This window comes from Scyliorhinus torazame, chromosome 7, assembly GCF_047496885.1.
Source record: "Scyliorhinus torazame isolate Kashiwa2021f chromosome 7, sScyTor2.1, whole genome shotgun sequence".
NCBI classification, from domain to species: domain Eukaryota; kingdom Metazoa; phylum Chordata; class Chondrichthyes; order Carcharhiniformes; family Scyliorhinidae; genus Scyliorhinus; species Scyliorhinus torazame.
The window spans coordinates 82,589,039-82,615,505 of NC_092713.1; the positions used below are offsets into that span (position 1 = coordinate 82,589,039).

General features: G+C 45.3%; 1 protein-coding gene across 1 annotated transcript in view; it reads left to right on the forward strand.

Annotated features, from left to right (window-relative positions):
- The window catches only part of frem1b (Fras1 related extracellular matrix 1b), a 377,590-nt gene that overhangs the window by 56,559 nt on the left and 294,564 nt on the right, over window positions 1-26,467 (forward strand). Inside the window, exons 2-3 of the mRNA XM_072510980.1 lie at window positions 13,120-13,655; window positions 24,458-24,552. Coding sequence (XP_072367081.1) covers window positions 13,434-13,655; window positions 24,458-24,552 — 317 coding nt within the window. The 5' untranslated portion in view covers window positions 13,120-13,433. The remainder of the gene's footprint in view (window positions 1-13,119; window positions 13,656-24,457; window positions 24,553-26,467) is intronic.

The window sequence follows — 26,467 nt, forward strand, 5'->3', positions numbered from 1 at the left end:
CTAGCAATCGGGTTCACCGATCGCTCACGATCTCGGCGGGGAGGGCGTATATTTTCGGGGCCACTCCACGGTGCGAATCTGTCATGTCGCGCAGGGTGGCCGCTGAAGGCCACTGCCGGGTGCATGTGCAGACTCCTGACTGGAAGTGCAGGGCCCTTCAGGTAGGAGAATCACTCTGGACTTTCTTCAGGAAAGTCCGGAGGGAGTAAAACTCCTGCATTTTGACGCTGGAGTGGGGACATAGCCCCATTATTGGAGAATCCCGCCCCAGATGTATATAGTTCTAGGTATTTGGAACACTAAAGGTTAAATGTCTGGGTTAGAGTGTTTGACTGCTGCAGTCATGTTGTAAAATAAATATTTGTTTGAAAGGTTGGGAGCCAGGGTTGCAACTAAAACATCATAAAAAGCTTCGCTAATGGAATTTTGTTTTGATTAATGGGAATCCCTGTGGAGTTAATTAGATTTCAACTTGGTAAGATGATGTGGTTACTGGGTGGAACTAAGGTATCAGGAATTTTGTAGGAAAAGCAGGTCAGTGCAGTTCGGGATTAAACTGTTCCGCAAGCCAGGCAGCTTGCACTCCGCAGTTCAGTTAAAATGTATTAACCTTCTTTAAAACATAGAATTATAGAATTTACAGTGCAGAAGGAGGCCATTCGGCCCATCGAGTATGCACTGGCCCTTGGAAAGAGCACCATACTTAAGCTGAAGCCCACGCCTCCATCCTATCCCCATAACCCAGTAACCCCACCTAACCTTTGGACACTAAGGGCCATTTAGCATTTTAAAGTGTAATTCCTTATTTGCCTTGGGATTACTTGATTTGAAGGCAGTGAGAGGGTGTGGAACAGTTGTTTTCTTTCATTTTTTGAACTTTAAATAGGGAGTGACTTGAGATGGCTCTTTCAGTTGCAAAGGTATTGTTGGTGTGGCAGAGGTTACTCAGGCTATTTTAGAAACTGTAAGTAAACCTTATCTGAAGGGGTGGGGAAGATAATGATGATACAACCAATAGTTCTGCATTTAACTTTGGCAGAGACACAGCTTGAATTATTATAATTAGCAAGAATTCAATTACAAATAACATAATTAGAAATGCTGGGAAACGATAAACAGAAAGAAATACAACTGAAGAAATTAGAAATAGAAGAAAAGGAAAAGAAAGGGCATCTCAAAAGGAAATGGAAAGGTGGAAGCTTGAGGGAGAAATGGAAAGATTAGCAGAGGAATAAAGGGATAAGGAAGAAAAGGGATTGGCAATGGCAGATGAAAAGAAAAAGGAGAGAGAATTTGAACTTCGGAAACTGCAGCTGCAAAGAGAACACTAATGGAAAATGCTGAAGCTGAGGAATGTCCAGAGGAAGGAGAAACACTTTCTAGTCAAAAGCTTAGCTGGGATATATTTAAATACATTCAAGCAGTGTCAACGTTTGATGAGAAAGATGTGAAAGCCTTTTTCATTTCATTTGAGAAAGTGGCTAAACAACTGAATTGGCCAAAGACCATGTGGGTAGTGTGATTTCAATCAAAGTTGGTAGGTAGAGCGAGTGAAGTGTTTGCATATTGATCAGAGAAGGTATCTAGGGATCACGATGAGGTCAGAAAAACATATTAAATGCATATGAACCCATGCGAGAAGCCTACAGACAAAGGTTTAGAAATCTAAGGAAATGACCAGGTGAGACATATCTCGAATTTGAAAGAATTAAACAAAATAATTTGGATAGATGAATAAAAGCATTAAAAATTGACCAAACATATGACGATCTCAAGGATATGATTATTTTCGTGGAATTTAAAGATTCACTCCCACAGTAGTGAGAACAATGCGGAAGAGCAAAGAATTAAAACTGCTCAACTGACAGCAGAAATGGCAGGTGATTTTCAATTAGTTCTCAAAGAAATGTCTGGTGACTGACAGTAGAAATGGCAGATGATTTTGGATTAGTTCTCAAAGAAAAGTCTGTTTTTTGACATTAATTTCAATCTGTGCAAGATAGAAACTGGAGAAATGAGAAATTTACAGGTGGTCAAAGTGAAGCAGATTAATTGGTGATGCTAAGGAGAGATTGCCTCGGGTTAAAATGGAAATCTATGACACTGGAAGTAATATAAGAACATGTAAACGTTTTCATTGTAATAAAATTGGACACGTGAAGTCGCACCGTTAGTGGCTTAAGAAAAATACTGGGAAGACAGACTCGGTAAAGCAAGATAAGCCAGTGGGGTTTATCAAAGTGGGAAGAAAAAGGGATTCTCTCAATCCGGGGCCGGGCCGGAGAATCTCTGTGACCGGCACAAATCGCACCATGCCGTCCCGACGCCGGGACGCGATTCTCCGCAGAGCGGAGAATTGGCGTCATTGGGGCCGGCGCGGCGCCGGCTGGGGGCCGCTCTACGGGGGCCCCTGCGATTCTCGGCCCGGGATGCGCCGAACAGCCGTGTCAAAATACCCGAGTCCCGCCGGCGCCATTCACACCTGCTCTCAGCTGGCGGGAACTTGGTGGGGAAGGGTCAGGGGGACGGCCTGTGTGTGGGGGGGGCCCCCAATGTGGCCTAGCCCGGGATCAGGGCCCACCAATCGACGGGCCGGCCTTTCTGGCTGGGGGCCTCCTTTCATCCGCGCCAGCCCCTGTAGCCCTGCGCCATGTTGCGTCGGGGCCGGCGTGAACCGCTCCAGTGCCATGCTGGCCCCCAGTACGGGCCAGAATTGCTGATCCTGAGGCCGTGTTGACGCCATCGAGAAATGCGACGGGGTTTCCGACGGTGTCAAAACTTAGCCTCAGGATCAGAGAATCCCGCCCATTGTTCCAGTGAAAGAGGTGCAACAGAGTGTATAGCCTGTTCAGAGGTTGGTGGATAAGCAGGTGCCAGAACCTTTTGAGAATTTTATTTGTGAGGCTATGGTTTACTCATGTGCACAAGGTGGATTAGATAAGGATGTTAAGATCGTAAGGGATACAGGAGCAAGTCAGTCTTTAATGGTGAGAGATAAGGAGATATGTAGTTTGGAAGGAATATTGCCAGAAAAGGTGGTAATATGTGGAATTAATGGTGAGAGGAATGGTGTGCCACCATGTAAGGTAAGGTTAGAGAGTCCAGAAAAATGTGATGAAGTGGTGGTAGGAGTAATAGAAAAATCACCTTTTTCAGGCTACAATTTATCCTAGGTAATGCTAGATACTAGGTAATCCTAGGTGGATCAAAGGTAGGAGTGTGCCTACTGTGATTGAAAAAACAATGGAAAGTCAAACAACTGAGGTTTTGTAAGAAGCATATCCTGGGGTGTTTCCTGATTGTGTGGTGCCAAGATCACAAAATCACAGTTTGAGAGAGGATGAAGAGAACATGAGGAGTATCGATAGGGAGGCTGAGGTTCAGTTGTCAGAAACCATGTCAGATCAGATGGTCAGTAAAAAACAAGGGCAGGTGGGAGATCATACGGATATCTTTAGTTCAAGCAAGTTGGTTAAATTAAAGCCGAAAGATTCAGAGATAAAGCAGTTGTATTAGAAAGCATATACGGAAATAGAATCTGAGTGTATACCAGAATGTTATTACATTAGAAATTATGTATTAATGAGAAAATGGAGACCATTACATATTCTTTTTGTTTTGAAAATATTTATATTAAGGCATTTATAAATAAACATCAAATACAACCACAACCACGATCAAAAAGATAACCAACAGATAACAAACAGGAGATCATATTGTAACTCAATGAGTAACCAACAATTCAGCTCACTCTCCCGACCGTACCCCCCACCATCTCTACCTAGACCATTACATATTCAAGCAGATGAGAAATGGGCAGAAGTTCATCAAGTGGTATTACCAGTGGGTTAGAGAAAGGCATTTTTTTGGGTAGCATATGAGGTTCCGGTCATTTAGGCATAACGAAAATTCAAGTAAAAATAAAAAAATATTTTTATTGGCTTGGACTGCCGTACATGTCACACATGTCAGGTATTAGGGAAAGCTCAGGCAGTAATCAGTAGCTTTAGTACCCATCTCAGCATTTGAGGAACCTTTTACTCGCGATCTAATTGATTGTGTGGGACCCCTGCCTAAAACAAAAAGTGGGAATTAATATCTGTTGACCATAATGGATGTGTCTACTAAATTTCTGGAGACCATTCCATTAAGAAACATTATAACTAAGAGGGTTGTCGAGGAGTTAACCATTTTTTTTACTGGATATGGACTACAAATATAAATTAAATCATATCAAGGGTCCAATTTTATGTTGAAGTTATTTAGGAAAAAACAATTTAACTCAACGCAATATCATCCAGAATCACAAGGAGCATTAGAAAGATGGCATCAAACTTTAAAGACCATGTTGAAGGCCTATAGTCAGAATTATCCAGAGGATTGGGCTAAAGGAATTCTATCTGTACTATTTACAATTAGGGATGCACCTAATGAATCAACTAAATTCAGTCCATTTGCATTGATTTTTGGTCATAAGTTGAGAGGACCACTTAAATTGATCAAGGAGAAATTGGTAAGTCAGTGTTCGGAGACTACATTGTTGGATGATGTATCAAACTTTACTGAGTGATTAACTAGGGCTGATGAGTTGGCTAGAAAGTATTTAAATCTGTCACGTGATGAAAAAAGAGGCAGATAAGAATTTTTTTTTAATTGTAGTTTTGTTCATGGGGAGAAAGTATTAGTATTGTTACCAATAGTAGCTGAACCATTAAGAGCAAGATTTAGTGGGCCTTATCTAATGGAAAGGAAATTGAGTGAGGTGAATTATTTGATAAGAATGCCAGATAGAAGGAAAACTCACAGGGCGAAATTCTCCGGAAACGGCGCGATGTCCGCCGACTGGCACCCAAAACGGTGCAAATCAGTCGGGCATTGCGCCGCAGCTTTGGGGGCCTAGCCCCAACCTTAAGGGGCTAGGCCCACACCGGACGAATTTCCGCCCCGCCAGCTGGCGGAAAAGGCCTTTGGTGCCCCGCCAGCTGGCGCGGAAATGACATCTCCGGGCGGCGCATGCGCGGGAGCGTTAGCGGCCGCTGACGGCATTTCTGCGCATGCACAGTGGAGGGAGTCTCTTCCGCCTCCGCCATGGTGGAGACCGTGGCGAAGGCGGAAGGGAAAGAGTGCCCCCACAGCACAGGCCCGCCCGCGGATCGGTGGGCCCCGATCGCGGGCCAGGCCACTGTGGGGGCACCCCCTGGGGCCAGATTGCCCCGCGCCCCCCCCCCCAGGACCCCGGAGCCCGCCCGCGCCGCCTTGTCCCACCGGTAAGGTAGGTGGTTTAATCTACGCCGGCGGGACAGGCATTTTAACGGCGGGACTTCGGCCCATCCGGGCCGGAGTATCGCGGGGGTGGGGGGGGGGGGGGGGTGGCGCCAACCGGCGTGGCGCGATTCCCGCTCCCGCCAAATATCCGGTACCGGAGAATTCGGCAACCGACGGGGGCGGGATTCACGCCAGCCCCCGGTGGTTCCCCGACCCGGTGGGGGGTCGGAGAATCTCGCCCACAGAGTGTGTCATGTTAATATGCTCAAAAGGTATGGAGAGAAGGAAAGGAGGAGATGGTGTTAGTAACAGGGTAGTAACAGTTGGAGTGATTCCAAGCTTGCCCGTCCAAGGCATGGATCTATTACTGACTGGGGCAAACCCCGGCAAGATACAGTGTATTACCCCAGAGGTTCCAAAGACGGTAAACACTGGGAAGTTGAGGAAACTTCTGCAAGGATCCAACAGGTGGAGACAAAACAACCAGAATTTATAAAGGCTGAAAAGAATCAGGAGCAGGAAAAGAATGCTGCAATGAAAATAGCAGACAGTGAGAGAAATACACTCGAGATGTGCTTAGTAGACACTTGCTGCCAACATTTAAATAGGGGCAAGCAAAGTTTGCCAGCCAGCAAGCAGGAAATATGGAACATGCCTCACATAGTTTAAGTGCTCAGGTGAGTGCAGTGGATTCTGAACCTTGAGGTAGTAAAGCCCCAGCTTTGGACATGGGGCAGATCAGAATAAAACCCATCCCAGAAATACAGGAAAGAAGGAAGGTCTTATGTGAAAAAATTAAAACACTGTGAAAACCCCAGTAGGACTGAAAACAAAGTCAGTGTGGATTTACTCACTGAAGAGTCAAATAACCAAATTTTGCTGATTCCAGGTCCTCATAAAATTTACAGTGCAGAAGGAGGCTATTCGGCCCATCGAGTCTGCACTGGCTCTTGGAAAGAGCACCCTACCCAAGATCAACACCTCCACCCTATCCCCTTAACACAGTAACCCCACCCGACACTAAGGGCAATTTTGGACACTAAGGGCAATTTATCATGGCCAATCCACCTAACCTGCACACTTTGGACTGTGGGAGGAAACCGGAGCACCCAGAGTAAACCCACGCAGACACGAGGAGGATGTGCAGACTCCGCACAGACAGTGACCCAAGTCGGAATCGAACATGGGACCCTGGAGCTGTGAAGCAATTGCGCTATCCACAATGCTACCGTGCTGCCCCAGGCCATCTGAACCTAACAAACTAAACTGTCTTTGTGGAGTTTGTATGATCTCCGTGTGTCCGCGAGGATTTCCTCCAGGTGCTTCAGTTGCTTTCCACATGCCAAAGATGTGCAGGTTAGGTGGATTGACCATGCTAAATTGCCCCTTAATGTCCAAACGAATAGCCAGGTCGGAGAATCCCGGGGGGGGGCGGCGTGAATCCTGCCCCGCCGCTCTGACGCCAGCTGTCATATTCTCCGGTGCCGGATTTCGGGCGGGGGCAGGGACCACGCCACGCCGGTTGGGGGCCTTCTCCGGGCCCCGATTGGCCGAGCGGCCGTCCGTTTTTGGCCAGTCCCACCGGCATGGATTAGACATGGTCCCACACGGCGGGACTTAGCAGGTAAGTTGGCTGGGTCAGTCCTCGTGTGGGTGCGGGGGGTTCCGACCCCGGGGAGGACCCCCACGGTGGCCTGGCCCGCGATCGGGGCCCACCGATCTGCGGGCCTGCCTGTGCCGTGGGGGTACTTCTTCCTTCCGCGCCGGCCCTATAGGGCTCCACCATAGCTGACGCAGAGGAGACACCCCCCTGCGCATGCGCCAGAATACGCCAGTCGGTCTGCGCATGCACGGAACCACGCCAGCGGTTCTGTGCATGCGCTAACTCGCGCAGTCCCTTCGGCGCCGGCTGGTGCAGCGCCAATCCCTCCCCCGCTTGCCTAGCCCCCGGAACTGCGGAGAATTCCGCTACTTCCGGTCGGCCCGACGCCAGAGTGGTTTGCGCCGTTTTTTACGCCGACGTCGGGCCATCGCGCCGATTCAGGAGAATCCCGCCTAGGATGGGGGCTTCGGCCAAGGTGGTGTGTTCCTTCAGAGGGTCAATGCAGACTCGATGGATTGAATGGCTTCCTTCTGCACTGTAAGGATTATGGGTGAAATTCTCCGGTATCGGCGCGATGTCCACCGACTGGCGCCCAAAATGGCGCAAATCAGTCGGGCATCGCGCCGCCCCAAAGGTACGGAATGCTCTGCATCTTTGGGGGCCGAGCCCCAACCTTAAGGGGCTAGGTCGGCGCCGGACGAATTTCCGCCCCGCCAGCTGGCGGAAAAGGCCTCTGGTGCCCCGCCAGCTGGCGCGGAAATGACATCTCCGGGCGACGCATGCGCGGGAGTTTTAGCGGCCACTGACGGCATTCCCGCGCATGCGCAGTGGAAGGGGTCTCTTCCGCCTCCGCCGTGGTGGAGACCATGACGAAGGCGGAAGGAAAAGAGTGCCCCCACGGCACAGAAAGAGTGCCCCCACGGCACAGGCCCGCCCACGGATCGGTGGGCCCGATCGCGGGCCAGGCCACCGTGGGGGCACCCCCCCGGGGCCAGATCGCCCTGCGCCCCCCCCCAGGACCCCGGAGCCCGCCCGTGCCGCCTTGTCCCGCTGGTAAGGTAGGTGGTTTAATCTACGCCGGCGGGACAGGCATTTTAGCAGCGGGACTTCGCCCCATCCGGGCCGGAGAATCGTGGGGGGGGGGGGGGGGCGCCGAATATCCGGTGCCGGAGAATTCGGCAAACGGTGGGGGCGGGATTCACGCCAGCCCCCGGCGATTCCCTGACCCGGCAGGGGGTCGGAGAATCTCGCCCTATATGTTTCTATTACTGAAGCTTGCTTTCCCTTTAGGACCTCGGTAAATTAAAACACTGCAGACTGAACTAGAAAAGAAGAGTTCATCCAGCAACAGCTTGCAGCAACTTATAGAAGGCTGCAAAAAAACCTTTTCCACTGTTTAACTTTGTCTTTGAAGCAGGCAGTTCCATTCCACACCAAAATCACTCTTTCATGAGCGGAGCTTAACCTAAGCCCAAGAAGCCAGAAACAGAGCACACCTATGCTGTCAAGCAACAACCTATGATCAGCTAAGGTTGTGGCCACTTGAGGTACTGCAACAGAGGGCTAAATTAAATTCTGAAGGGTTGTCAAAAGTTAAAGATAGTCTTAAAAACCCTGAAAAAGCTACATGATGGCCACAAAACTTCCACCACTCAATTGGAAGTTAGCAAACCTATCTGAATTTACTTTGTTCTGACAACGCATAGAGCTGTGTTTTCTGGATCTCACTTTTTCCAAACCAGATAAGCAAACAACAAAGATTAAAATTGCTATAGGCAATGAACACCACCAGAGGCTGAACTTTTCAGCTCTGTTGGACGATGACCGTAAAATTCCAGATAACATGTAGTCAACATTCAAAGATCAATTGCGAGTGAAGCTCAACTTCAAATAAATAGATAATCTGGAATTCATGTGCTTTAGGCAAGAGCTGTCAGAGGCCATTGATTAATTTGTAAGAGAGTGCAGAGACCAGGGGCATGACTAACTTTATGGCATCAGAGCTAGCTGACAAAATAACTGAGCTTGTAATAGAACCTACCCCAATGGAAGCATTACAAAAAGACTTATTGATCCAACCCAAAGGTTACAACTTGGAAACACTACTTTAAAACAGAAACAGGTATGAAGCCATACTACTGGGTGGACAGAGTCTACAGGCCATGAGCAATCAGTTCACAATGGCATGAGAGCCAAAACAAGCAAGTCCAGTAAGCAATGCACCCAGAAATTGTCCAACTTTTAATCATGTACACTATGCAGTGATATCAGAGCATATTGGAAACATCAATGTAGAAAGCTAAGGTCAGAACAAGTGCTTCGACATCTCAAGAAGCCAAAATCAGAGGCCAGACAGGTGCAGCATTCCAATAAACCAAGAGCACATAATTGATACCTTCAAAACAAGATCCATGAAATGCCTAGTTACACGGTCAGATGATGAGATTACCCAGACCACTGAACATAAAGTCATTCAGCATGGTGAACATCAAAGATGTATTGCCACAGTGATACCAACAGAAGCTTGTGCTATCATCCAGATTATATGCCCACAGAATCAGGGATAGCATAATGCAGGGACAGTGGAAGGGTAGCACAGTGGTTAGCACTGCTGCCTCACAGCGCCAGAGACCCGGCTTCGATTCCAACCTTGGGTGACTGCATGGAGTTTTCACTTTCTCCCTGTGTCTGCGTGGGTTTCCTCCGACAGTGCAAAGATGTGTAGATTTTGAAAGTTAAAGGGAAAGACAGAGCAAATGTGCAGGATAATGATATAAGTTATGATAACCAGAATGTGACAGAGCACATAAACATAAGCATGTGCCAGGAAATAAGACCAGTGTAATTAAAAATAGTAAAAAGAAAGAATTAAAGGCTCATTGGTTGAAAGCTTGTAGCATTCCGAACAAGACATGAATTGATAGCAAAAGTAGTAATATATGAGTATGATATAATAGAGAAGTGCTTGCAAAATGGCCAATTCTGGGACCTGAATATTCAAGGGTATCTGACATTTCAGAGGACAGAAAGAAATTAGCAATGGTAGGCTGAAGGAATAATTTATCAAGAGTATTTGGGATAGTTCCTTGGAACATTACATTCTGGAACATGTCAGGAAACAGATGATTTTGGACCTGCTAGTGTATAATGAAAATAGTTTAATTAAGGACAAAAGCATACATCAAGGCAATTAGAAGGGTATGAAGACAAATTGGCTAAAATGGACTGGAAAATGAGTTAAAAATTTTAGATGGTGGAGTGCAGTGGTAGACATTTTAGGAACTATTTCATAAATTTCAACAGAGGCGGCAAGATGGCGCAGTCGTTAGCACTGCACATGGCCTCACAGTGCCGAGGACCCGGGTTAGATCCTAGCACTGGGTCACTGTCCATGTGGGGTTTGCAAATTCTCCCCATATCTGCATGGGTCTCACCTCCACAACCCATAGATATGCAGGGTAGGTAGATTGGCCACGCTAAATTGCCCCGTAATTGGAAAACTCTCAGCAAAAATATATTCCATTGCGGAAAAAAGACTCTACCATAGAATGCACCATCTGTGGCTAACAAAGGAAGCTAGGGGTGGTATCACGTTGAAAATGCTGTGGAGCTTTGTGGTAGGACAGAAAATTTCTAAGAAAAGTCTTAGAAACCAGCAACTGATAATTAGAAAAATAATAGACTGAGAAACTGGAGTACGAGAGAAAACAAGCAAGATATATAAAAACAGACAGTAAAAGTTTCTGCACATATATAAAAAGTTAAAAAGTAGTTAAAGTGAGCATTTGTTCCTTCGAGGGTGAGACTGGGAAAATTAATAATGGGAAACAAAGAAACTAAGTGTTTGAACAAATATTTGAATCCATCTTCACAGCAGAAGACACAAAAAACATCCCAATAATAGTGAAATATCAAGCAGCAAAGGGAAGGGAAGGACTAGAACAATCACTATCACTAGAGAAAAAATAATGGGAAAACTACGAGGAGATAAGGATGACAGGTCCTCTGGACATGATGGCCTGTGTCCTATAATATTGAAAGAAGAGGCTGCAGAGTGAGAGATAGAGGGTTGTCATTTTCCAAAGTTCCCAAACTCTGGAAAGGTCCCAACTGACAGGAACTGTTCAAGAAAGGAGGGGCACAGAAATCACAAAACTACAGGGTAGTTAGCCAAATGTTTGTCATTGGGAAAATACTAGAATAAACTATTAAAGAAGCAGTGGCAGGATAGTTAGAAAATCATAATACAATCAGGCAGGGTCAACATGGTTTTGTGAAAGGGAAATCATGTTTGACAAATTTAATAGCATTCTTTGAGGATGTAATAAGCAGGCAAATAAAGGGGTAGATGTAGTGTATTTGGATTTCCAAATAGCATTCAATAAAGTCCCACATGGAAGGTTACTACATAGGACAGGAGCATATGGTGTTGGGGGTGAGATGGTTAGAGGATTGGCTAACTAATAGGAAACAGAGCTGGGAAAAATGGGTCATTTCAGGTTGGTAACTTGTAGCCGGTTATGTGCTGCAGGGATCCTGGCTGGGACCTTAACTATTTGCGAATTATATTTATGACTTGGATGATAGCATTGAGTGTATTGTAGTGAAATTTGCTGATTATATAAACCAAGGTGGAAAGCAGGTTGTGAGGAGAACACAGAGAGAGGGATTTTCCGGTCCCACTAGCGGCGAGCATTATCATGAGTGGGGGCAGGAAAATTTGGATAGTGGTCAAAAGTCAATTAACACGATGATGCCCGCCACAGGTGGAACCAGAAAATCTTGGCTGAAAGGTCAGCAAAAACAGATAGAGAGGTTAAGTGAGTGGGAAAAACAGTTGGCATCTGGAGCACAATATGAGGAAATATCAGGTTGTTCACTTTCGCAGAAAGAATAGAAAAGTAGAATATTATTTAAATGAAGAGAGACTGCAAAATATTGCAGTACAAAGGGACCTGATTTCCTTGCATGTGAATCACAAAATCTCAGCATGCATGTACGGCAAGTATTTCAGAAGGTAAATAGAATGTTGACTTTTATTGCAAGGCGTCGGAGTATAAAAGGAAAGAAGTCTTGTTACAATTGCACAGCGCACTGGTGAATCAGCACCAAAAGTATTATATGCAATTTTAGATCACCTTACTTCAGAAGGGACATACTTGTCTTGGTGGTAGTTCAGAGATGATTCATAGGCTGATTCCTGAGATGAACAGGGTGTCTAATGAGAAAAAGCTAAGCAGGTTAGGCCCATTGAGATTGGAGTTCTGAAGAATCAGAGGTGATCTTATTGAAACATGTAGGTGGTTGGCTGTGTAGATGCTGAGAGGAAGCTTCAAAATACGGGGTCTCCCACTTAAGATGGAGATGAGGAGCAATTTCTTCTCTCAATGGGTCATTGGTGTTTGGAATTCTCTCCCCCAGTGAGCAGTGGAGATTGGATCATCGAATATATTCAAGACTGAATTAGAGGGATTTTTGATAGACAAAGGAGCCAATGGCTATGGTGGACAGGCAGGAAAGTGGAGTTATGGCTAAATCAGATCAGCCATGCACTAATTGAATGGCAGAACAGGCTCGATGGGCCCACTAGCCTACTTCTTCTCCTATTTCTCTGCTCTGAATCGTTCCAGGGATGTGGGGTTTAGCTACAATGTTGAGTTGGAGAAGCTGATGTTGTTTTCTTTGGAACAAAGAATATTGTGGGGAGATTTGATCGAGGCGCACAAGATTATGACAGGTTTGGTTAAGATAGACCAAACAAAGCTGTTCCCATTAGTTGATGTCAAAAAGACAAAGGGACACTGATTTAAGGTTTTGAGAAAGTGAGGCAGAAGGGATGTGAGAAAGAATGCTTTTATATGGGTGGTAATAACCTGGAATTCACTGTCTCCAAGGGTGGTGGAAGTGGAGATGATCAGCAATTTCAGAAGGAAATTGAATAGGTACTTGAGAGAAATAAACTTAAAGGGCTACAGGGATAGAGCATGTAAATGTTACTGATTAGGTCGTTCTCCAGAGAGTTGACATGTACTGGATGGGCCAAAACGCTTACTTCCACACTTCCACACATGGTGAAATCATTTAAACTATCCTTCACCCCAGTGCTTTTTATAACTTGTGCGAATACAACTTGTCTTAAGAGGACAACATTCAAATGCAATTTTGCCCCAAGCCTTTTCAGTAAATAAATGGTTAGAACATTTTCAAATATCAGTGAGCTGTTTAAACCTTTTATTAAATTTCACTGGCAGATGGAAATCCACATGAAAGTTGGGATCAAAAGGAATCGGTTCCTGTAATGTACAGGACATTGGAGCCGTGGGACTGCTGAGTGAAGAAAATTTGAAAAAAAAATCTGTGGTGGACTTTATTCAGGCATGTGGAGAACAACTGGAAGTAACCTTCTTTCAACCTGACCTTCTGTGTAAAATGAAAAAAACTTTGTAACTTTTCTTCATGATATTGGATTTTAAACTTTTTCTCCCTTCCTGATTGCTAACACTATTCTCATCTAATATTACTCCAAAGGAGGTTTTGTCCTCAGAAAGCACCATTTAGAATAAATATGTTTCTAAGTTTGTTAGCACTGGTAAGTTCCTACATCCAACGTACAGAAGCAGATGGACTTGTTCATCTGAATGGAGGGATTATAGTTGGCAGGGGGCAGTACACATACGTGACAGACAATGACCTGCAGTTCAACATTCCTAAAACCAAAGACTCCTGCAAAGTTGAAGTTGTGTTGAATGAACCTATAACACAACGAGTTGGAAAACTAACTCCTCAGGTAGGTAGCCTCAAACATTGCAAAGTGCCACATTAGATAAAAATAAAACTGAAATAACCTGTATTTCTTCTCTTTGAATGTGTTCTAATGTAAAACAGGTTTCATGCATTTTTTAAACAATGTCATTTCAAATGTTGAAGTTTAATCTTTTTAAATTCCAAAACATAGAAGAGAAAGATTCCATTCAAAGTATCTTCCTCCGGCAAACACACTGCCCTATAACTTTGATTGGTCATTTAATTTTTTTAAAACTCAAGATCCTGAATTATCTATCATATGAGATGCCATGCATTTTACATTCTAATCATTCAGAATCATTGGTGATCCTTTCTATGGGGACTTTGATGGGGTCAGGCTTTCAGTTGAAATAGGTTCATTAATGGGATGAAGTTTTTTTCTCTGAAATTGAGAAACATTGTTCAGTGACACAAGTTTAGACAAGCTCTATTCAATTCCAGGTTAATTCAGCACACTCAACCAACCTCACATACAGCACAGAATGTGTAATTTTGTTTAGATCTGGTACTAATTGGCAGTGAAATCATAAGGTATGGAAAAGGAATATTACATTGGTGCACTTTGTATCTGTCTTTACTAATGAAGAGGACCTGCCAATACCACAGTACAGGAGGAGGTAGTAATAAAATTGGATATTAAAACAATTATGCCAAAGTTGGTAGAGCTGTCTCACGGAGACAACAGCCTGACATAGTCATACTCACAGAATCACACCTCACAAACAATATCCCAGTCAGCACTATCACCATTCTTGGGTATGTCCTGTTTCACTGGCAGGACAGACCAAGTAGAGGTGGCGGCACATTGGTATACAGTCGGGAGGGAGTTGCCCTGCGAGTCCTCAACATCGACTCTGGACCCCATGAGGTCTCATGGCTTCAGGTTAAACATGGGCAAGGAAACCTCCTGCTGATTACCACGCACCGGCCACCATCAGCTGATGAATCAGTCCTCCTCCATGTTGAACACCCTTAGAGGAAGCACTGAGGGTGGCAAGGGCGCAGAATATGCTCTGGATAGGGAACTTCAATGTCCATCACCAAGAGTAGCTTGGTAGTACCACTACAAACCGAGCTGGCTGGGTCATAAAGGACATACCTTCTAGAATGGGACTGCAGCAGGTGGTGAGGGAACCAACAAGAGGGAAAAACATACTTGGCCTCATCCTCACCAATCTGCCTGCTGTAGATGCATCTGTCCATGACAGTATCGGTAGAAGTGACTACTGCACAGTCCTTGTGGAGACAAAATCCTGTCTTTACGTTGTGGATACCCTCCATCATGTTGTGTGGCACTACCACCGTGCTAAATGGGATAGACTTCGAACAGATCTAGCAACTCAAGACTGGGCATCCATGAGGCGCTGTCGGCTATCAGCAGCAGCAGAATTGTATTCAACCACAATCTGCAACCTCATGGTCCTGCATAGCCCCCAGTCCACCATTAATGCCAAGCCAAGGGGTCAGCTCTGGTTCAATGAAGAGTGCAGGAGAGCATGCCAGGTGCAACATCAAGCATACCAAAAAATGAGGTGGAGACCTGATAAAGCTACAACACAGCACTACTTGTGTGCCAAACAGCATAAGCAGCAAGTAATAGACAGAGCTAAGCGATTCCACAACCAACGCATCAGATCTAGGTTCTGCAGTCCTGCCACATCCAGATTTGAGTGGTGGTGGGCTATTAAACAACTCACTGGAGGAGGAGGCTCCACAAATATCCCCATCCTCAATGATGGAGGAGCCTAGCACATATGTACAAAAGACAAGGCTGAGACATTCACAACAATCTTCAGCCAGAAGTGCTGAGTGATGATCCATCTCGGTCTGCTCCAGAGGTCCCCAGCATCACAGATGTCAGTCTTCAGCCAACACGATTCATTCCACATGATATCAAGAAATGGCTGAAGGCACTGGATGCTGCGAAGGCTATGTGTCCAGATAATATTCCGGCAATATTACTGAAGACTTATGCTCCAGAACTTGCTGCACCCCTAGCCAAGCTGTTCCAGTACAGCGACAACACTGGCATCTACCCAGTAATGTGGAAAATTGTCCTGGTGTGTCCTGCACACAAAAAACAGGACAAATCCAACCCAGCCAATTACCGTCCTATCAGTCTACTCTCCATCATCAGCAAAGTGATGTAAGGAGTCATCAACAGTGCTATCAAGCGGCACTTACTCGGCAATAACCTGCTCACGGACACTCAATTTGGGTTCCGCCAGGTTCACTCAGCTCCTGATCTCATAACAGCCTTGGTTCAAACATGAACAAAAGAGCTCAATGCCAGAGGTGAGGTGAGAGTGACTGCCCTTGAAGGCAGCTTTTGACCGTGTATGGCATCAAGGAACCCTAGCTAAACTGGAGTCAATGGGAATCCGGGGAAAGATTCTCCGCTGGTTGGAGTCATACCTGGCACAAAGGAAGACGGTTGTGGTGGTTGGAGGTCAATGATCTCAGCTCCAGGACATCGCTGCAGGAGTTCCTCAGGGTAGTGCACTAGGCCCAACCATCTTCAGCTGCTTCATCAATGACCTGCCTTTCATCATAAGGTCAGAAGTGGGGATGTTTCTGGATTACTGCACAATGTTTAGCAACATATAATAATAATCTTTATTATTGTCACAAGTATATTAAGACTGCAATGAAGTTACTGTGAAAATCCCCTAGTCGCCACACTCCATCGCCTGTTCGGGTACACAGAGGGAGAATTCAGAATGTCCCATTCACCTAACAAGCACGTCTTTCTGGACTTGTGGAAGGAAGCCAGAGCACCTGGAGGAAACTCACGCAGACACGGGAAGAACGTGCAGACTCCGCACAGACAGTGACCCAAGCGGGAATTGAACCCGGGACTCTGGTGCTGTGAAGCATCAGTGCTAACCACTGTGCTACCATGCCGCAACTCCTTAGATAAAGGAGAAGTCCATGTCCAAATGCAGCAAGATCTGGACAATACCCAGGCTTGGGCTGACAAGTGGCAAGTTACTTTCGTGCCATACAAGTGCCAGGTAATGACCATCACCTACAAGAGAGGATCTAACCATCGCCCCTTGACACTCAATGGCATTACCATTGCTGAATCCCCCACAATCAACATCCTGCGGGTTACCATTGATCAGAAACTGAACTGGACCAGCTACATTAATACTGTGGCTACCAGGGCAGGCCAAAGGCGAGGAATCCTACGAAAAATAACTCACCTCCTGACTCCCCACAGCCTGTCCACCATCTACAAGCACAAGTCAGGAGTGTAATGGAATACCCCCCACTTGCCTGGATGAATGCAGCTCCAACAACACTCAAGAAGCTTGACACCATCCAGGACAAAGCAGCCTGCTTGATTGCTCCTCCTTCCACAAACATTCAAACTCTCCATCACCGACGAACAGTGGCAGCCTTGTGTACCATCTACAAAATGCACGGCAATAACTCACCAAGGTTCCTGAAACAGAATCTTCCAAACCCAGGACCACTACCATCTAGAAGGATACAGATACCTGGGAACCCCACAATCTGGAGGTTCCCTTCCAAGTCACTCACCACCCCGACTTGGAAATATATCAGCATTCCTTCACTGTCACTGCGGCAAAATCCTGGAACTCCCTCCCTAACAGCACGGTGGGTGTACCGACACCACAGGGACTGCAGCGGTTCAAGAAGGTAACTCATCACCACCTTCTAAAGGGCAACTAGGGATGGGCAGAAAACCAGCGACGCCCACATCCCGTAAATTATTTATTTATTTTTAAAATATTGACAGCATTCAAAATAGCAGAGTCACAAGTCAGGTTGGGATTCATCCCTATCGAGGGAAGTGGGGAAATTGCAGAGACTCTGGCTACAATCTGCCAACCTTTCTTACTTATGGCAGATGTGCCAGATGCCTGGGGAAGTGCAAATGTTACACCCTTGTTCAAAAAAGGTAGGGGGACAAATTCGGAAACAGCAGGCCAGTCAGCCTAACATCGGTAATGAGGAGATTTTTAGAGAAATTAATACAGGGCAAGATTAATTAGCACTTGGGAAAATATGGGTTAAAAATGAAAGCCAGCAAGCATTTATGAAAGGCAAATTGGGAACAAGATTAGATAGCCCCGAAATCAGTTGTAGGGATCATGGTGCAGGATTAGCCCATGTGTCCATTCAGGCAGTATGCAAACTTTGTGATGCCTTCTAATTATGATTGTGGCAGGCAGCCCAGTGCTGAACACACTGCTAAGTTGCTACATGCCTCAGCAGGGGCCCAAATTTGTGTGAAGGCAACAACACTTAAAGCTATAGAGAGAAACAGAGTTAACTTTTCAGGTCATGTCCTGACATCAGAACTTAACAGTTCTGATCAACCTGAAACTTTAACACTGATTCTCTATCCACGGATGTTGCCAGACCTGCTGAATATTTCTAGCATTTTCTGCTTTTATTTCAGATTTTTTTCCAGCATCCGCAGTATTTTGCTTTTGGACCACTTAAAGATAGCCTGCACTATTTAAAGCTAGTCTGCAAATCTTGGAGGTGAGGTGTATTCTGCATTCAGCAGTGGCTACATGTGGTTAAAGAAAGGTGAAAAACCAGGAGGAAGCTACAAAAATTGCGCACAAGGCCAGGGAGTGCATCCCGATGTTCTCATTTGCTATACTGGAGGTCTCGATGCACAGAGGGAGGGGTTCTCTACCCTCAGGACGTCAGGAGTCCCGCTAGGCAAATATCGAGAAGGTTGTGGGAGTAGGTAGCTATTGCAGTCAAAGGCACTCGTCTAGCCCTGATGACATGATGCAACGCGTGAAAGAAATTTAATGATCTCATAAAAATGGTTAAGGTCAGTCAATTGTGGAGTTCTTTGCCGCAGAAGGCTATGGAGGCCAAATCACTGAGTGTCTTTAAGACAGAGGTAGATAGGTTCTTGAGTAATAAGGAGACCAGGGGTTATGGGGAAAAGGCTAGAGAATGGGGATTAGAAAAATATTGGGCATGATTGAATGGCGGAGCAGACTCGATGGGCCGAGTGGCCTAATTCTGCTTCTATATCTTATGGTCTTATGGTCTTAATTTATCTTCAGCTGCCATACTACATGTTTTCCCCGTGTCTGCGAGGGTTTCATCTGAGTGCTCTGGCTTCCTCCAACAAGTCCCAAAAAGACGTGCTTGTTTGGTGAAATGGACATTCTGAATTCTCACTCAGTGTACCCGAACAGGCGCCAGAGTGTGGCGACTCAGGGGTTTTCACAGAAACTTCATTGCAGTGTAAATGTAAGGCAACTTGTGACACTAATAAAGATTATATATTCTAAGAACAGGGTTAGGGTTAGGGTTAGAGTTAGGGTTAGGATTCCGGGTTACGGACAGATGGGTGGTTTCCCTTTATTCTGCACCCAATAAGGGATACAGTGCCGAAGCGTCTGCCACTTTACTGGTGCACGTTCAACATTCTTTTCCGCATAGGATTTTGCGTCATCTTGTTTCACGGAACTGAGCACGTATTTAGAAATTTAAGATAAATGAAAGTTGGAAAATAGTGCGTGAGCAGCAAAGATTAGATTGTAGTTGTATAAGAAGAAGGTTGGAAGAATAATGAATTTAAAAATTGTAGGTATTGTTGTGTTGGGGTTATGGATTTAGGTTATGTCTAATATCTTAAGTGAAAAACCGTATGTAGGTCCTACATCCAATTAAAATCTATTAAGTTATATGATTTTTTTGAACAGATTCAATGTCCGAACGTGTAGTAAAGAAGGTGTGCAGAAAAGAGGTCACCCTTTATGGGGTTAGGGTTAGGGTTTAGGGTTAGGGTTAGGGTTAGGGTTAGGGTTTAGGGGTTAGGGTTAGGGTTAGGGTTTAGGGTTTAGGGTTAGGGTTAGGGGTAGGGTCAGGGTTAGGGGTAGGGTCAGGGTCAGGGTCAGGGTTAGGATTCCGGGTTACGGACAGATGGGTGGTTTCCCTTTTTTCTTCACCCAATAAGGGATACAGTGCCGAAGCGTCTGCCACTTTGCTGGTGCACGTTCAACATTCTTTTCCGCATAGGATTTTACGTCATCTTGTTTCACGGAACTGTGCACGGATTTAGAAATTTAAGATAAATGAAAGTTGGAAAATAGTACGTGAGCAACAAAGATTAGATTGTAGTTATATAAGAAGGTTGTGCTCTTTCAGGATGACAGGATTCATCTTTCCACTCTGCTATCAGTGTCCTTGCCGTTGCCTGTCAGCCAGCCTAGACTGCTATTGCTCACGCTGAAGTAGTATAGCCCAAATCGGCATTCTAGGACCAGACCTGCTCAAAGGCATTCTGTAAAGTTTTCTGCAATTTCTCCATTGAAAGTCAGCAATTTCACTTTTTAAAACTTTTACTGTCGCTAAATTATCTAGTTTAAATATGAATTAACAGGTGAAGAATATTTCAAATATAAAGGGGAGTGTGATCGGGCAACATGAACAGGACAAGCCTCTTTGGACACATTTGGACATGGGCGGCATTGTAGCACAGTGGTTAGCACTATTGCATCACAGAGCCAGGGACCTGGTTTCATTCCCAGCTTGTCTGTGCAGAGTCTGCACGTTCTCCCTGTGTCTGCGTGGGTTTCCTCCAAGTGCTCTGGTTTCCTCCCACAAGTCCCGAAAGATGTGCTTGTTAGGTGAATTGGATATTCTGAATTCTTCTTCACTGCACCCGAACAGGCGCTGGCGTGTGGAGGCTGGGGGATTTTCACAGTAATTTCATTGCAGTGTTAATGTAAGCCTATCTGTGACACTAATAACGATTATTATTATGAGTAGTATTGAACCATGCCCAGAAAAGATCTAAGCTCAGACATATTGTTTGCCATTGGAGCATTGACTGTAACCTCTATCTTGTAACCTCAGTCTTTCACTGGTTGTAGCCCCTTTTCAGAGATTTCAAGTCAAGGTACAATATCTCAGCTTCCAAGAAGCACACTTGCTTGTTTTAAAATTCATGCTGTGATCATTGAGCCTTTTTAAAAATTCATCCAACACTTGAAGATTCTAATCCTCTGTTGCAGTCAGGATTGCACAAGCAATACAATGCTCCTTGAAAAGCCATATCCATTGTAGCTTGGAAGATTTTTGCTGAAAATGTCACACCAAAGGTAGCTCTTTGTGTAGGGGTATTACATATGTGTTTACCATGAGATATTGCTGATTCTTTCAATCCACACTGAACTGTGCATAAACATGGGGAAAATCCAAGTGGAAAGCTTGAATCCCCACTAATTCCAGGTACAAATTTTGTGAGGTTGATTGTGGCTTCTGTTCATATAGTTTGCTTTATTGTAACTTTGTAGTTCTCACATCATCATGGTTTTGGCTGACTTGGGCACTTCTTTCTAGCTCCCTTAGTCCCTCTTCAACTCTTCCTTTGGGCGGCACAGTGGCACAGTGGATAGCACTGTTGCTTCACATCTCCAGGGTCCCAGGTTCAATTCCCAGTTTGAGTCACTGTCTGTGCGGAGTCTGTATATTCTCCCCGTGTTTGCGTGGGTTTTCTTCGGGTACTCCAGTTTCCTCCCACAGTCCAAAGATGTGCAGGTTACATGGATTGGCCATGCTAAATTGCCTTTGGTGTCCAAAAAGGTTAGGTTGGGTTATGGGGATAGGATGGAGGTGTGGACTTAAGTGGGGTGCTCTTTCAAAGGGCCAGTGCAGACTTGATGGGCCGAATGGCCTCCTTCTGCACTGTAAATTCTATGATTCCATGAACCTTCATTTGCGAACAGATGTAATTAGCCTTGTCTTGCATTATACTGGCTTTGCATCAAACCTGAACTAGATATGGGTATGGACACGGATTATGCCTTCATAACTATCCTTGAAAATGTTGCTGTAACTATTCAATGGCTGATCAAGCTTCTTGGTTGCGTCAACCTGATAAAAATATGCTTCCAATCTAACTTCGGCTTCCAAAGCCAGTCTTTGTCCAATTATTGCATTCAAGATTTGCCTTACTCTAATTCTTGATCTCTTCACTTTCATCTTCAAGTTCTAAAATGTTATTAGCTCTGAAAAATATGCCCATCCATTCAATATACAACCTGAATGGTTCTTAAGCTCTGTCATATGTTCCTACCTTTCGATTATTCCACAGCCATAAATTCAACAGTGACATTGTAAACACTTTAATGCAGCTGCTCAAATTCAGTCCAGTCAGTGGTTAAAAATATCATTTATATGTGCGAGCTTTACAGTGGGCTGGATTCTCTGGTCACCTTCGCCGGAATTGCGTTCGGCGACGGACCGGAGAATCAAAATTCCTGACAGGATCGGGGGCGGCGCCACTTCCACGATGCTCCACCTCCTCCAAAGTGGCATACTCGCAGAGTACGCCGCGCCACGTATCCACAGCCTCAGGCCATTGCCTGAGGCCTGCCGCACGATGCTCCGCCCCTGACCAGTCGAGTTCCCGACGGTGTGGGTCTCTCATGGTCTCACCCATTGGGACCTCGGCGTGGCAGCTGCGGACTCAGTCCAGCCCCGCCATAGTCGCGGGAGGGCCGATCTGCGGGCAGGGATGGGCATATTTGGGGCTGGGGGCACTGTGGTGGGGTGATCCGAGGCGCACAAGCCAGCCGAAGGGGGGGACTATTTCGCGGGCCGGGTCTGCGGGCTGCATCCACCATGAAGCAGGCCGCCGCCATTCGCATGTGCAGCCACGGACCTGGCCATTCTCCAGGCCATATTGGCAGTTAGAGCTGGTGCTCTACGCTGCCTCCCTGCTGGCCCCCTGCAAAATGGGGAATCGGTGGCCGCTTTGCGCCAGTTCATCGTTCCCACCCCTGCGTGGGGAGTCTCCAAATTGGTGAATCCAGCCCAGTATTTCTACTCCATGTCATGGTAGTATTTCTACTCCCTATCATCAGCAAAGACCTTTATCTTTGATTATTTTATTTTTTTTAATTTAAAAAAAAATAAAAAATTAGAGTGCCCAATTATTTTTTCCAATTAAGGGGCAATTTAACGTGGCCAATCCACCTACCCTGCACATCTTTGGGTTGTGGGGGTGAAACCCACGCAGACACGGGGAGAATGTGCAAACTCCACACGGACAGTGATCCAGGGTCGGGATTCGAACCCGGGTCCTCAGCGCAGTAGGCAGCAATGCTAACCACTGTGCCACCGTGCTGCCCATCTTTGATTACTTTTAACCTTTCTTTTTCAACTCCATCTGCTGGAATATTTTTGTGGCTTTCTCTCCCTGCTCAGATCTGGGCTGGATTCTACCACAGATTCCAAATACTGGGATAAATGTCTCATTTCAGCCACAGCATGGCTTTTGCATGGTGCTGATTGATCCCACTCTTTTGATCCACAATGGAGTAGGCCAATTCCTAACATGTGAAAAAGCTTACCAATACCTAATCAAACTTTCCAGATTGTTGGGTCAGTTCTGGACAATATGGCTTCAGCACGCTCACCTTCTTGGTCCATTTTGTGACATTTTGCACGGCATAAATGAAGAAGACCAATACAAGGTATAGCTAGTTCAGAAAACTAGGTTCATTGTATCATTACATACTGTGCTTACTCAAACATTATTAACATAATGCATTACTCGCTTTAAAAGGATCAGGCTTCCTTTACATATCATTGGCCTTGCTATATTTCTCATCCTCCTCCAAGTCATCCAGCTACCACAGAGAACATGATTAGCAGTAGCAGCTTTCTAAATCCATCTAACTGAGACTGTAGCATAAAAATGGATCAAGTGTCCCAAAGTCATCAAGCAGATGGGTCAGATGCTTTGTTCACTGACCCACTTGATCTGTACTCCAAACCTAAATCAGCTGCCTATATATTCAAATGGTGGCCTTAGCCTAAAGAGGAATTTTGTTCAGGACATTGGCAGAACGTTCCCTTAAAATAGAATTATGGACTCTTTAACATCCACTTGAACTACTGGAACAGGCACACAGGACCTCCATTAAACATCTAATTTAAATTGACATATATAATCATATTTGATATATTGAACCAGGGATTGGTCAACGCTAAAACTATCTGCCGTAATTAGGAAAATGTTCTATCTTCACCAAAGTTTAGGAAACATACTGAAAACATATCTACATGAATTGTATTTGAATTTTAATCTCCATTGCCCTTTGAGGTAGGTTGATTACATTGAATTTAACTATTTATCACTGTGGCTACAGCAGTCTAAAGTAGAGCAGATGTTCCATTTCAGGGAAATGAAAAATAATCAATCAGCTCAGATGTGTTCCACAAAAATGGAGATCATGTTAACTCAACAAGTGGAATTGATCATGGGCACAAAGAATCTCAGGTAATTATAAAGTATGTTTGGAAGATCAAAGGCAGCACTGAGGTCTAAGTGAGCACTTGTGCACTGAGGTATCCTCAATAACGAAATTTAGAGATTAAATTGTAAAGAAGGCTTTATTAGACTAAGAACTATGTTAGAGCTGAGACAAGTGCTGACTGCTACACAGCCCATGAGGCAGCCCTTTATGTATGGCTCACAGATGGGCGGAGCCAGAGGCGGAGTCCCCAGGGTTCCAAGCCCAGTCTTAAAGGGGACATCACCTTACATGATGATAAGGCAATAACCGTTCATCACATGCATAATATGCATTAAAACAATAGGCCAATTTTTGTCATGTTTTCTGTGAGCAACATTCTTCAAATAATAAATAGTTTTTTCCAGAACTCCTGAACTAATTTAAACTGAAATTTAGATCAGGAAAGACAACAGTGATTTCATTAAACATTTAAATCAAAACTGTATTAACGTATGTCTATATTTCTGAGCAGGTCTTTGACTGTCATTTTCTCCCTCACGAAGTGAAGTACACCCACAATGGCTGCCCTCTACTAGAGGAAGATAACGTGATGCTAAGAATCTATAGGTAATCCAAATAATCATCATGTGTTATCAATGGTATGAATTGTTTCACCATTCAATTACATTTACAGCACAGATATGTTTGAATTGCCATGCTATTAAGGTGATGATGAATAGTCATTCCTAAGCAGATGAGGAAAAAGTATCATGGGCGGAATTCTCTGATAATGGGGCTATGTCCCCACGCCCGTGAGAAAACGGGCGCGAATCACTCTGGGCTTTCCTGAAGAAAGTCCACAGTGATTCTCCGTTTTGAAGGGGGCTAGCAGGGCCCTGCAATTCTGGCCTTGGGTCTGCAGCCCCGCGCAAAATGGCGGACCCACACAGCGGGCCAGCCCATACAATATAGAACCCCCCAGATCGTGCACGCCCGCCGATCGGTGGCCCCCGATCGCGAGCCTGGCCGCCCTGGAGGCCCGCCCGGTGACAGATCCCCCCCCCTACCAGGCCGGCCACGCACTGAGTCCACAGCCGCCACTCCGAGCTCCCGCCAGGTGGAACCATGAGTGAACCACGCCAGCGGGAACTCAAGTTGTCAGCAGAGAATCACCGCAGGGGCCTTTTTCAATGGCTCCCGACCGGTGCCACGGTGACCGTGCGTGCGCAATTGGGGGCGATTCACCGAGAATCGCGGGAAGGCGTCGGACCCAATCACGGGTCTGACGCCCCAGTCTCAGCCCCCGCGCCGAGCGTGATTGCGGCGCGGAGGCTCGGAGAATCACAGCCCATGTATATTATCACATTATGTATACCTAACCCAAATTTCAGAAATGTCCCTTTCTCCCTACACACCAGGGAAGCAGTTAATCTTTTTACTGGCTTTATTTTGAGATTTTGTACTCATCAGAATAAGGGAGGTATGTGGCTAGGGAATGCAACATTTCCACTTTGCACATTCAGTATCAGGGAGTGATAACAGCAACAAAACTTACACCATTTTGTATTGTTTAACCTTTTGACAATGGTACCTGATTCCAAAGTTGTGTCAGTAAATAATACATTTATTTTTTGGGACCACACTCAAGCATTCACATGAGATCCTACGGCATATCCTTATTGGCTCATGTACAGATGTCCAGATAAAAAATATATCCTATTCTAATGGTGTTCAAGGTTTGCCTTTGATGGCATATGTGCATGTAACTGCTTCTCTAAGTGATGCAAAGTCCCACAAGAGTCCTAACCGTATGACAATCACCTCCCAAAATAATCAGTAGAAAGCTGAAATTTGTTTTCAATAATAATTTCCATCACATGCAGCGATTTATTTTTCTCTTTCAATTTTCTCCCTCCTTCCCCTGAAAATGATTATGTGGCATATTTTCACAATTGTCCAATTGCTACTCTTTATAAGTGGCCCTAAACATTGCATGTTGTGAAGTTATGAAACATTGGAAGGTACCACAGTTCATTCCTTCCTCATCCCAATGCAGACAGGCACTCTTCAGCAGCCAAGTTGGTGGATATCATTGGAAACCTTAGCCTGAGAGTTATTCCAGATTTGGTTCCTCTTATAACCCTACAGGTGGCCCAGGGATCTGCAACCTTAGAGTCCCTGTGGTCTTACCTGAGGACGATCTACCCAGAGGGGGGTGGAGCTGCTCGCTTTAACCAGAGACTGCTGGGATATAAATACTCTGGTCCAACTGTGGGGAGGGCATGGGAGACCCTTCGGGGAGTAGGAGGTGTAAATATATAAGGAAATAAATGTAACTTTTCTATGGTCGCCACTTGCGAGTGGTCGCATTCCTGAACTTTACAGTGCCTATGCAACCAGCCTAGCTGTGATCACTTAACCCTAACCATCAAACAAACCCATGTCCCTGTTGAGTCAACCACACCAGTCAGAGGATTTACCCACAGCATATTTGTAGTGCTTGGCGGTTAATCAGCAGCATGTTTTAAACAATAATTCAGAT